The 14,307-nt window shown below is 31.8% G+C and overlaps 1 protein-coding gene and 1 long non-coding RNA gene across 2 annotated transcripts; both read left to right on the top strand.

Moving 5' to 3' along the window:
• The first annotated feature begins 2,191 nt into the window (after nt 1-2,191).
• Nucleotides 2,192-3,401, top strand: LOC123195042. The gene is made up of 2 exons (XR_006497377.1): nt 2,192-2,681; nt 3,139-3,401. It is a non-coding gene; the product is annotated as an uncharacterized LOC123195042 (long non-coding RNA).
• Nucleotides 3,402-6,681: 3,280 nt separating this feature from the next.
• Nucleotides 6,682-9,608, top strand: LOC123227183 (glutamate receptor 2.8-like). Its single transcript, XM_044651916.1, has 6 exons — nt 6,682-6,952; nt 7,023-8,024; nt 8,144-8,280; nt 8,356-8,668; nt 8,757-9,154; nt 9,234-9,608. Exons 1-6 carry the CDS (start codon nt 6,682-6,684, stop codon nt 9,606-9,608), a joined length of 2,496 nt encoding a protein of 831 aa, XP_044507851.1.
• The last annotated feature ends 4,699 nt before the right edge of the window (nt 9,609-14,307 follow it).

Raw genomic sequence — 14,307 nt, forward strand, 5'->3', positions numbered from 1 at the left:
AACATTTAGACCCTCATCTAATGAAGTTAAAGGATGAAGTAAGTAAAGGATTGCAGGTCGATTTTATAATAAAAGATGATGGCATGCTTATGATGGGAGATAGAATTTGTGTACCGGATCACCAGGAATTAAAGAAGGACATTTTAGAAGAGATTCATGCCTCAGCCTATGCCTTACATCCAGGTAGTACTAAGATGTATCGTACCTTGAGAGATCATTATTGGTGGCAAGGAATGAAAAGAGAGATCGCATAATTTGTTTCCAGATGTTTAGTATGCCAACAAGTGAAAGCTGAACATCAAAAACCTGCTGGACTTTTGCAACCGCTTCTTATTCCTCAATGGAAATGGGAGCATATCACCATAGATTTTGTGTCAGGTCTTCCCCGTACCAAGAATAGGTATGATGGCATTTGGGTCATTGTGGATCGTCTAACAAAATCAGCCCATTTTCTGTTAATCAAAACCACACATTCGCTTGATAAGTTAGCAAGTATTTATGTAGCTGAGATTGTACGTCTTCATGGTGCTCCAGTATCTATAGTATCAGAGAGAGATCCTAGGTTTACTTCTCGGTTTTGGCCAAGTCTACAAAATGCCTTGGGTACAAAGTTGAAATTTAGCACAGCCTTTCATCCTCAAACTGATGGACAGTCAGAAAGAACTATCCAGACCTTAGAAGATATGTTAAGGGCTTGTGTGATGGAGTTCAAAGGTAGTTGGGATAACTATTTACCTTTAGCAGAATTTGCCTACAACAATAGCTATCAAGCTAGCATTGGAATGCCTCCATATGAAGCCTTGTATGGTAGAAAATGCAGAACTCCAGTGTGTTGGAATGAAGTAGGTGAGAGAGTATTGCTAGGCCCTGAGATCGTGCGAGACACGAATGAAAAGATTTGTCTTATTCGCCAACGACTAAAAGCAGCCCAAGATAGACAGAAAAGCTATGCTGATAAGCGTAGAAGAGAATTGGAGTTCCAAGTGGGTGAAAAAGTGTTTCTACGAGTTTCACCTTGGAAAGGCTTACTAAGATTCGAGAAATGAGGTAAATTGAGCCTAAGATATATTGGCCCATATGACATTCTTGAAAGAGTAGGTGTTGTCGCTTATCGACTAGCCTTACCCCCTGAGTTATCTAAGATTCATAATGTTTTTCATGTTTCTATGCTTTGCAAGTATGTGCCCGATCCCACTCATGTTCTTCAGCATCAACCGTTTAAATTAAAAGAGGATTTGAGTTACCAAGAAGGGCCAAAGAGAATTATCGATGTGAAACAACAAATGCTTCGTACTAGAACCATTCCTTGGGTTAAGGTGCATTGGAAAAATCACTCGGTGGAAGAAGCAACTTGGGAACGAGAAGAGGATATGCGGGCTCAATACCCAGAATTGTTTCAATCAGGTATATAATTTCGAGGACGAAATTTGTTTTTTAGGGGGGGAGAGTTGAAATACCCAAATCTTGGTTATAGGTGAAACTAAAGGGGGCTATACGAAATCTTGCACACATATGGGGGTTAAGTGGAAATTTTCCTTTTATTTGCTAATAAAAGTCAGTAGCCTTTTCTTCTTCAGCAAGAAGAAAAGAAACAGAGTGCAGACAGGAGAAAACAGAGAAAGAGAAGGGAAGAAAGAAAAGAAAAGAAAAGAAAAGAAACAGAGTGCAGACGGGAGAAAACAGAGAAAGAGAAGGGAAGAAAGAAAAGAAAAGAAAGAAGAAAAGAAAGCAAAAGAAGGAAAGGGAAAGAAAGAGAAAAGGGATTTATAGAAAAAGGGAATAGGGTATTTCATTTTTATTCAAAAAATTTTAGGGTTTGTTATATTTGTTCAAATTAGGGATTTCCAAAATTTTGATCATATTGTTTCCAAATTGGTTTGAATAGGTGAAGAAGAAGGGAGATTTGCAAGAGATTTCAACTCTGATTTAGAGACTACCCAAATCAGTGAATGGGAATAAACTTTTCTTTCTTTATGATTTTTGGGTATAAATTTTATTTATAGTTTTATGAAATTTTATGGTATTTATTGTGAATCCTTAAAAATGGTAGCATGGATTTGGTGGAAACCTCTCAAAAAAAAAAAAAAGGAAAAAATAAAATAAAATAAAAAATAGTTTCTTTATGTATGTAATGAATTTAGGTTATGGGAGGCTATAGAGTAAAAGTTATATTATATGTGAATTCAGAATGTTTAATTAAATTATGTGGTGACCAAGTGAATTCTAGAAATTATTAAATTGATGTTTTGTGTTGTGGTCGAGTTGAAAGTGTTTAGTTGAGCTTTATGTAAGTTGGAAGTGGTTTTTATTTGAGTTTCATATGAGTTGGAAGTGTTTAGTTGATAATTTATGTGTGATTGAGATTTGCTTATGGTGATTGTGGCGGTTGCCAATGAGTATTGTTCTAAACAAAAATTGATATGGTGAAATAAATTATATTATTTGGATGTTTTGGTTATTACTCATTATAAAATAAAATGCTCTGTCTGTGCACTATTTATGTCAGATACGACAGATTTAGATGCTCTGTCTGTGCAATATTTATGTCAGGTACGACATATTTAAATGTTCTGCCTGTTCGATATCTATATAGGTACGACAGAATTTAGTGCTCTGCTTGTGCTTTATTTCATGCCAAGTATGACAGATTTGAGTGCTCTGCCCATGAGAGATTATACCGGGTATGACAGTTGTTTTCCTTTTGCTCTGCCTAGGTGGGGACACCCCTGGTTATGACAGATTTTTCTTCCATATGATATTTTGATGTATATTTTTATATTAGAATTGTGTGAGATCTATGGGAAAATTATCTTAATATCTTGATATGGAAGGAAACCTATAAGATAAAGATAGTATTGCTATTAAGTTGGAAGTGGAAATTCATAAATGATTGATATGTTCCTATGAGAAAAGGTAGTATGGTTAATTTCTTTCTTGAGACAATCAATTTATGTGATAATTGTGTGATGAACGTTTCAAGTTAAATGAGAAGCATGTGGTTTAAGCATAATTAGCATAGTGTGTGGCTCATATTTTGGCATACTATTATATTTTGACATGCATTAATATTCTCAAATATTTAAATTTCCTACTCACTGAGCTTTTAGCTCACCCTTATAAATGTTTTTCTCCCTCCAGGACATCCTACAAATCGTGCGGGATAGTGTTTTGTTGGGTTGTGCCACGGTGTAGCATCTTTCGTGGATGTTTTCATTTGCACACATCTATATAGACTTTTTGTTGTTTTTTTTATAAACTTATAAAATGTTGAAAGGTCGGAGGCCTAATTATCATATTCTCATAATCTTTTGAAATGAGTAAAGATGTAAATTATTTTGTTATGTATGTGATAAGGCCAGAGGCCTGATTTTAGGTTTATTTTCTGATTTCTTGGTTTTAAATCAGGATGTATTTTGATATGTACTCATATAAAGGCCGGAGGCCTATAGATGATATTATATTATGTGCTAGGTTATGGTGCAGAAAAGTTTTCAAACAGAATTACAGGATGCATTTCGCCCTTCTAAACCTATAACGGTATTCTCAGAGGTTATAGGATAGCGGGTCGGGATGGGTCTTGTCATGGATGCAGGCGTCGGGCGGCCCGCAGCCTCAATGACTATTATCAGAGCAAGAAGAAGAAAAATGAGATACCCAGGCTTGAGGATATCCATAATCATGATCTGTGTGGATCATTTGAGGTCTTGGGCCAATTATATTGAAGATTATGAATATTTATTTCTTGCTTACTTGTTTGATTAAGATTATTGGGGTCTAGTTCTAGTTGAATTTTTATATTTGTATCAAATCGGATTAGGTGCATTAGATTAATGTTTATATATTTAAAAAAAGCAAGAAAATGGCTGTCAAAATTAGTGAGATTAAGTGGTCATGTGGGATTATAGAAAAGAATTGACGTACTATGGCTTAGCTCAGTCTGGCAAAAGGAGTGGGAGCCCTTTCAATTTAGTCGCTTTCATGTCTTGACAGTCTTTCATTTTAATTTTCTTGATTACAAAACATATACTTCCCACCACTTCGATCACATTTCTCATCGTCCTATTTTTTATGTTGCAGTTCAGCAACTTCTCTATTTTATAATATTTCAGTACCATTGTTCATTAACCAAAGAGAGAGAAATTAGAAGGTTATGGTTGACGTAATTTTTTATTACAAAAAACAGTATTTTAAAATCCAAATCGGATTGACTTATTCGGCTGATCTAACTAGGAACCTTTCTATAATTTGATCCAATTTTCATGCAATTGCTAACAATTTGACAAATCCATCAACTCAATCAAAACCGATATAAATACTTTAGTTTATGAAAATTTTTATGGATACTTAGTTCCAAATATAAAATGGTTTGTGCTTTAAAATTTAGAGTTAAAGAACTCATCATAAATCAAATGCATATTATATGAATCATTTGTACTATAATGTTGTGCATTGTGTTATTAATATAGATAAGTAGTTTTCAATAATTGTACTATTTTTTTACGGTGATAAATTTGAAAATCTTTTATAGATGGCATTCGTATTAATTAATTAAATAATTATATATTGTTATGAAGTGATAATTGAACTTTTTATGATTATTTATTCAATTATAGAAGATTATATTGAAATTGTCTGACTGAACTGTGAATCAGTATAATAATTGGTTTGACTATCTATTCGGTTTTAAAAACACGGTAAAAATAAAATAAAATATCACTCCAAACATAAATTACCTCTAACTATATTTGATAAAAATGAGTAACAAAAAATAATAAAATATTATTTTACTTAAATGTTATTCTATATAATTATTGTAAAATATTGTTTATATTAATAAAATATCAAAGTATTTGTGTTTTAAAAAATTAATAAAAATCAAGATTAATGTTTTAATAACTAAGATAAAGTTAGCAATCAAATTATCTCTTATATTACTTGTTACGTCATTATCATCGATAATATAAGATTACCAAAATCTTTTATAACTTAATAAACTAAACAAAGAATATATTATATAAAAGATAAATTATCATTGCAATATTTGAATAATTGAACCAAACTATCCCTTCATGTAACTGTCAAAGCTTAAAGATTGGTCGGCCACCTCTTGCTCTTCAATGATTCTCACCATTGGTAAGACAGATTCTTCGTCTACCGAAAACACTCAATACGTCTAGGTTTCTCTTTCTATTTTATGCATGCGTGTGGATTGTGGTCTATTGTTTGAAGATTCTTCCATATTTAGGTTTGTTCTTAACGAATTCTTTGATCAATATACATATTTTTCAGATTCAACAACGAAATTGGTTGAAAAAATAAACCAATCAATAATATAGACGTTACAAGATCAATACAATATCTCATATTTCTAAAGACGTTTCATCAATGTCTAATTATGATGAATATAATCTAAATAATTAATTGCTATTATAATTAATAATAAGGTTTATACGCTTAGTTTAGGTCCAAACGACAATGGATTGTGAGTGGGATGTAAGTGTCATTTTTTAAACTTATTAGAGTGTAAATAGTATTTCTCTATCTTGTTTTAAAAAATTATCATATTCACTTCATATGTATAAAAAAATATATTTATAGTCTTAATAGATTTAATATAACATTTTTGTTAATAATTTGTTGCATTTTATTAATTTTTTAGAGGTAAAATTGTAATTTTTAAAACTATTGAGGAACATATAATATTTAAAAATTTTTAAAACACGTGAAATTTCTTTGTCACCCATACAATTTAAAAATATTATAATTTATCTAAATATATGATTATATGCCATTGATATTATTCTCTTATTTACACTAGTAATTTTTTTTATTTTTAATTGAAATTAATATAAATTAAGAGTATAAAATTATTTAATAAACTTTTGGGGTATAATGTTATTTAGTTTGAGGGTTTTATTGATTTTTCAATATTAAAAAAAAAAACAGTTTTTTTCAACAAATTTAATATATGTATGAAAAATTGACTTTTTTTCAAACTTAAAGTAGTAATGTATCATTTCATAAAATATTAGGTGGGAAATAGTTATTTGGCCCTTCATTTTAAATAAATAACAAAAACTCCCCATTGAAGCAATGACCAAGTCGCTCAAAGGAGTAATGCGTTCTAGATTCTGAGGTCAAGTAAGAAGAAAAAGAAGATTCAAGATTACTTGCACAGTAGAGGTCAATTTTTTTTTTTTGTATAAAATTTGTCATTTTTTTAAGTTTGAATAAGTCCGCAGAGCGGCTGAGTCTTCTGTAAATTAATTTTGAATTATTTGACTTAATTGTTTTTTCCCTATATTCTTGATACTTGCCAACAGATTCAACTGAAAGGAAGAATAATCAGTTTCAGTTTCTAAGGATTGTTTCAATATTAATTATTAATTAGCTTTTTACGAGAATATGATTTCAACAAACCTTTCAAAGTCCTCCTTCAGGAAATTGCATGCATAAATATGGAAGAAAGAAGCGACATGAATATTCGCTGCATGACATTAATTAGTCTAACCCCGACCCCGTTTGGTCCAGGTCTCTTATGAGCTTGACAAAGACCAATCTATGAACTCCAAACATACGCAAGAATTTCTGCAAGTAATTTCTCTGGTGAATTCTTTGCAACATGTATATAAAGGGAGGAAGGATCAATGGCTTCGATAGATTAACTTCTATGCATTTATAATGAGTATTTCATCTTTTCACTTGTTTTTCTTTCATCTACTCTTGTTGCTTTTACTGAAAGCAACAGCTAATGGAAGCTACACAAACGCAGTTGAAAAGGAACATGTTGTTGGTTCCATCGGTGCAATTGTGGATCTAGATTCTCGAATTGGTAAAGAAGAAAAAATAGCCATGGAGATGGCTATGAGGGACTTCAATGTGAAGACGAATCAAAGTTTTCATCTCCTCATATTGAACTCTCAAAAAGATCCCGTTTATGCAGCTTTTGCAGGTTTGTGATATCAGCTCTTGTTTAAATTGTTGCTTTTCTTTGACTAATTGGGAAATTGCTTGAATGGCAGCAAAGGATCTTATTGAAACACAAAAAGTTGAGGCTATTTTAGGTCCACAGACTTGGGAAGAAACAGAAATGGTTGCAAATATTGGTAGCCAAGCTCAGATACCGATTCTTTCTTTAGCTGAATCAAGTCCACAGTGGGCATCAGAGCGATGGCCCTTTCTCGTTCAAACCGCACCTAGCCAGCACAAACAAATGAAAGCCATAGCAGCCATGGTTCAGGCATGGGAATGGCATCAGGTCACAGTTATATATGAAGATACTGGATCTTCAACCGCTGGAATAGTGATGCCTCATCTCTATGACGCCTTCCGAGAAGCAGATGTAGAAATCATCAATCTTGTGGCACTCCCACCTTTTGATTCTTCCTCATTGGCTGAAAAGCTTGAGATGATCAAATTGGGGCAATGCCGAGTCATTGTGGTTGATCTATCGTTTCCATTGGCCACACGCTTATTCGAAAAGGCCAAGGAAATGGAGATGATGGCGAAGGATTACGTATGGATCACTACAGCCGCTTTTTCGAATCTAGTCGATTCCATTAATGGGACAAGTATTTCCTCAATGCAAGGAATCATAGGAGTCCAGAGCCACTTCCCCATAAATGGCGAACTCCATAAGGATTTTCATAAGAGATTCCGGGCAAAGTTTACCTTGGAATATCCAGAAGAGGACAGCAGTGAACCTTCTATTTATGCAGTACAGGCCAATGATGCTGTATGGACAGTTTGTTCAGCAATGAGCCAGAATAACAACGCGAGACGACAAAAACTGTTGGATACAATTTTGCATAGTAAATTTAATGGACTAGGGGGAGAAATTCAATTCATTGATAAAAAATTCGCTCCAGGGAACACATTTCGGATCATTAATGTGCTTGGAAAGAGTTACAGATCACTTGGGTTTTGGTCGGAGTCAGGCGATGGAATAGGATTTTCTCGTAATTTAGATGAAAGAGCTTCATATAATCCTTCTATGAAGAGTTTGAAAGGTGTGATTTGGCCAGGTGAACGTTGGTCAACTCCGAGAGGATGGGCTATCCAACCAACGCAAAGCCTCTGAAAATCGGTGTGCCAAACGGAGCAACTTTCAAGGAATTTCTGACCGTCGGCTGGAATCCTGAAGAAAACAATCACACATTTGGAGGATATGCCATTGATCTCTTCAAAGAAACAGTTCGCACTTTACCATATTACCTTGCTTACGAATTTATCCCCATTGATGGCAAGTATGATGCTTTAGTGCAGCGAATTCATAATAAGGTAAAGACTTTTGACTCTTGTTTCTCAGATTTTTTCGGTAAATGAGAAAATTATAATCCAATTTTCTGTGTGTAGACATTGCATGCTGTAGTTGGTGATGTAACAATTGTGTCGAGCCGATTACAATATGCAGAATTCACACATCCCTACACGGAACCAGGATTGGTGATGGTGGTGCCCGTGCGATCACAAGCCGGCAGTAAAGCATGGCTATTCATGAAGCCTTTCACAAAAGCCATGTGGGGTTTAACTGTAGCTGTAACTCTCTATGATGGATTTGTGGTGTGGTTAATTGAGCGGAATCATTGCTCCGAATTAAAAGGCTCAGTTCTCAATCAAAGCACCACCTTGATTTGGTTGTCTTTCTCAACACTCTTTTCTCTTCAAGGTAACACGATCAATCTTCCCTTAATTTGATCATTCCAATTTTAAGATTGTATATATATCTAACTTGTAATTCCTGCTTTGTTTTGAAGCTGAAAAGTTGCATAGCAGTCTATCCAGGATGGCAATGGTGGTTTGGTTGTTCGTAGCTCTGGTCATCACACAAACTTACACGGCTAATCTCACCAGCATCCTCACAGTGCAGCGGCTCGAACCCACTTTTACAGATATTGGGTCACTGCAGCGAAGCAATGCCATGATCGGATATTGCAAGGGGTCTTACCTTGAAAAATATTTGGTTCAAGTTTTAAAATTCAACCCTAATAACATAAAATTTTACTCTTCGTCGGAAGACTATGCTCAGGCTCTTAGAAGCAAAGAGGTAGAAGCCATCTTTCTCGACGTTCCGATAGCCAAAATATTCACTGCAAAGTACTGCAAGGAGTTCACTGCAGCCGGACCGACCTATAAAAGTGGAGGATTCGGATTCGTAAGTTAATCCAATCTTCACTTACTAATAAAATCTAACAAAATAGAATGTTTATGAAGACTTTCTTATGTTGGCTCAGGTTTTTCCAAAGGGTTCGCCATTGGTTCCTGACATGAACAAAGCGCTGCTGAATTTATCCGAATGTGGGAAGCTACGAGAATTGGAGAATAAGATGCTTACAACTCAAAACTGTGAGGAGATGGAATCAGAAGAAGATTATTCCAGTATTAGTGTGACTAGTTATTGGGTGCTCTTCACGTTAACAGGATTCACATCAACACTTGCTCTCGCTGTTTATGGTGTTCATTTATATTCGAAACTTGAGAAGCCAATTTTCGGAAACAAAATCATCTGGAGAGTTATGTCGGCTGTAATTGCACATTGGCGACTGAAGAAGAAGTGGTTCTGTCGAAAAGTGAGCGATATCGAAAGTCCTACCAGTATTGTTCCATGAGCTTACTAAGGGTTTTAACCTGATAGACGAATAATTAGAAAGGTTGTAAAATGGTGAAAAAAAATGTTTACTACAAATAAGCCTGAGGTGTCCAGTAGTCGAAATTTCATATATATTTTTAATTTTCTATTCATAATCCACCTCACAGGAATCATGAACTATGACCAACCAAAGACAACCAAACCAAGAACATAAACCAGTCCCAAGGAGAAAAAATATAAGATGTAAGCAATCAGGACTGTATTTTAGTTAAAGTATACACATGGTAATCAAATTGCATATAGTAACATATATCAAAAATCTAATTTTTTATATTATATATGGAGAATCGTATCGTATCGTATGATACAGTTTTTAAAAAATAAAATAATAACAAATTTTAAGTGATATATCATCATTTTAGATAATATCATATACATTTTTAAAAATTTAAAATTTCTTATATACACTCTTACTATATTATTATTTTATTTATCCGTATCAGTAATATATATCATATCATATAATATATCTATTGTATTGTATTAATTTGAAACACCACATAATACATTTTTTTTATCTATATTATATCGTATTGTATCGTATTATATGATACATATAATATATTATAGAATACTAATAATCATAAATATACATAATGTAAGCAATAAAGCTAAATTTGATATCAGATTTAACAGATCAAGTTCGAATTAAGGATTAAACTTTATTTTAAAAAATAGAATATTTTAAAAGTTTTAATTCTTTTTTCTTTTAAAGAAATATATATGTATATTTAATATTGTTTAGAATTGGAAGAAAGTAATAATATTTTAAATAAATAAAGAATTTAATAGATCCAATCAAAACTCTTTAAGGGAGAACTAAATTCTTTAAAGATTAGTATAATTGTACACAAACCATGATATTTTGTAGAAGTATTATAATTTATGGAGACAAATAAATCAACATTTCTTTTCAAATCAGAGTAACTCTAATTTATAACATTCAAACATGTTATAAATTGGAGTCATTCAAGTTTTAGACAAATTCAAATGTAGTTGAATTTGGTAACATATTATTGGGAGAATGATTATTCCAAAAAGAACAAATTTCAACCCTTAAAATAGAAAAAAAAAAAATTCATCTTCCAAAATTTGGTCAACTTTAAATGATAGAGAGAATTTAAATATTAATGATATTTAAAAGAATTATGTCCAGTTCTTGCTTTTTTTTCTCACCTTCTTGTTCTTTTTTATGCCAGTCAACCAGCCCAACGCCATCACCACTAGAGTCAATTCGATTGTTGCTTTCATTATAGAAATTAAAGAAAGATACCATTAAATTACTAAATGAAAATAAATGAATTAGGGTTTTGAATAGAAGGATTATAATTCCATCTACTGCTGTAAGAAATGAAATTGGATTTGGAAGCCATCACCGGCAAATGCATCTCATTGTTGTGTGATTGCATTGTTTAATAGATTATTGATTTGGGTCAAAAGTTATATAAATGTGGAGATAGTTTGGTTGTGGATTGTGGCAATGATACTATCGATGAGAACAGAGGGTGGTGACTGGTGGTAGTGTTTTGTTGGTGGTAGCAAGAGTGATGGTGGTATTATCGAAAAAGGCATGGGTGGTTACGGTGTTGTGATGATAGAGAAAAGTGTAAAATGAATTTTGGTTATCGTAAACACAAATCATTCAAAAATTTCAATTTACTCTAACAACTCTTGAATTTGTTGAACTTGAGTTCAAATTTGAGTTTTGCATAAACTTAATTGAGTCAAGCTTGAATCCAATAATACTCAGCTTTATCCGAACTTGTTTTCTTCTATATGAAATGCATGATGAATATAAACTAGTTCGGATTCTGTCCCACGTTAGGAATTGTTAATTGAAGTTGCAGAAATCTTTGCTTTTGGTTCAATCTACTTTCTTTGTCGCTGTGTCTGCAAACAGTTTTTTCAACTTGTCTCATTCATCAACAAGAAAAGCAAAAGCTAACGAACTAATCTTCTCAAAGTCTCCAACCAAAATATCTGGGCAAAATATAAAGACAGTCACACGAAAGCTTACTTGTGGTGACACATTCCAAATATATTGATTGATGATTTTATAAACAATTAAGACTAGAGATTTGATATATCATGAACCCGTCCTTAATTGAAATTTAACAACAAAGATATTTTACTACATAATATATATGATAAAAAAAAAGGTTTTATAGAATTTGTCTTCATTGTGGTTTATAGACTATAATCTATTACTAAATGTTTACTATAGTCGATAAGTTTTTGAACACATTTTATGAGTTAATTGTGAACTCACAATTAAACCATAGTAAACTTAAAAAGTTACACATAAAAATTCAAATGATTAAAAAAAACAAAGAAAAAAAATTGATTATCTAAAAACAGCTAGCACTTTTCAATGGTAATAAAGTTAATTAATGTGAAATTATTTCATGAATATAAATATAATATTTTAAAGTGTTAAAATATTAAATGAGATCACACATAAGGCAAAGATATGAATAAAATTTATATCAAGAGCTTTTGAATAATAAATACTTTGCACAATTTGAGGTGAATAATAATAATTAGAAAGATTGTAAAACAGCGATATCGAAATTTCATTTATATTTTTTTAATTTTCTATTTATAATCCACCTCACAGGAATCATGAACTATGACCAACCAAAGACAACCAAACCAATAACATAAACCAGTCCAAGGAGAAAAAATATAAGATGTAAGCAATCAGGACTGTATTTTAGTTAAAGTATACACATGTTAATCAAATTGCATATCATAACGTATATCAAAAATCTAATTTTTTATATTATACATCAAGGATCGTATCGTATCGTATTATATGATATAGTTTTTAAAATATAAAATAATAAAAAATTTTAATTGATATATCATCATTTTAGATAATATCACATGCACCTTTAAAAATTCAAAATTTCTTATATATACTTTTACTATTCATCATTTTATCTATTCGTATCGATAATATATATCGTATCATACAATATATCTATTATATTATATTAATTTGATATACTTTATAATACATATTTTTTTATCTATATCATATCGTATTGTATCGTATCATATGATACATATTATATATTGTAGAATACTAATAATCATGAATATATATAATGTAAGCAATAAAGCTAAATTTGATATCAGACTTAACAAGTCAAGTTCGAATTAAGGATCGAACTCTATTTCAAAAAATAGAATATTTTAACATTTTTTATTCTTTTTTTCTTTTAAAGAAATATATATATGTATATTTAATATTGTTTGGAATTGGAAGAAAGTAATAATATTTTAAATAGATAAAGAATTTAATAGATCCAATCAAAACTCTTTAAGAGAGAACTAACTTCTTTAAAGATTAGTATAATTGTACACAAACCAAGATAATTTGTAGAAGTATTATAATTTAAATATTAACGATATTTAAAGGAATTATGTCCAGTTCTTGCTTTTTTTTTCTCTCCTCTTTGTTCTTTTTTATGCCAGTCAACCAACCCAACGCCATCACCACTATAGTCAATTCGATTGTCGCTTTCATAATAGAAATTAAAGAAAGATACTATTAAATTACTAAATTGTAAAGTGTGGCTTAAAAGGTTTCAGAGGGTAATTTAGTCATTATGAAATGTTATGTGGCCTGTGTGGTAATTTGGTGCAAAGGGGCAATATAGTCTTTTATTGGGTATTTAACCTAAGTATATAATGTTTGAAAATAGGGGTCAGCATATGAGAAGTATATTGTGCCGACTCCCTCTCCCTTTTTATTTCTCTGTTCTCTGAAATTAATGCCGTGTTTTTGTAATTTAGTTGAACCAAAGAGTAATCCTCTGATTTTCTCCGGTTAAGTAAATGTCTTGAGTCTTGAAGAATACTTGGTCTGGTACTTAGTTTCACGGTGTACCTTAGTCACGTGTGGTGTCGATCGGAGGGTTATATAAATTGTATTTGTTTATGTTTAATAGTAGATTCGATTAGAGTCTTGTCTCTGTCTTGGATGTAAGGTTTCAAATCGAAACCTAAACCAAGTATTTCTTATGTTCTTCTTTGATTATTTCTAGTGTTGATTTTCTTTTTCGTTTCTTGCTAATCCAGTTTACTAATATTGTAATTTTTGAATAAAACATTCTTAATAAAACCTAATATGAAACTAACATAAATGAAAATAAATAAATTAGGGTTTTGAATGGAAGGATTATAATTCCATCTACTGCCATAAGAAATGAAATTGGATTTGGAAATCATCACCGCCAAATGCATCTCATTGTTGCCTGATTGCATTGTTTAATAGATTATTGATTTGGGTCAAAAGTTACATAAATGCGGAGATAGTTTGGTTGTGGATTGTGGCAATGGTAATATCGATGAGAGCAGAGGGTGGTGACCGGTGGTACTATTATTGTTGGTGGTGGTAAGAGTGATGGTGGTATCATCGACAAAGGCATCGGTGGTTATGGTGTTGTCATGATAGAGAAAAGTGTAAAATAAATTTTGGTTATCGTAAACCAAAAACATCCAAAATTTTCAATATACTCTTGGCAACTGAACATAAAGTGAAGTGAATTAATTTATTTTCAAATTCAAATAATTCAACAATTAATTCGTTATTGAGATCTAAAAAGAAGAGGCTAGAAAAGTAGAAAGAATGATGAGGAAGAGAGCGCCAA

The sequence above is a fragment of the Mangifera indica genome, chromosome 1 (genome assembly GCF_011075055.1).
Source record: "Mangifera indica cultivar Alphonso chromosome 1, CATAS_Mindica_2.1, whole genome shotgun sequence".
Classification (NCBI taxonomy): Eukaryota; Viridiplantae; Streptophyta; class Magnoliopsida; order Sapindales; family Anacardiaceae; genus Mangifera; species Mangifera indica.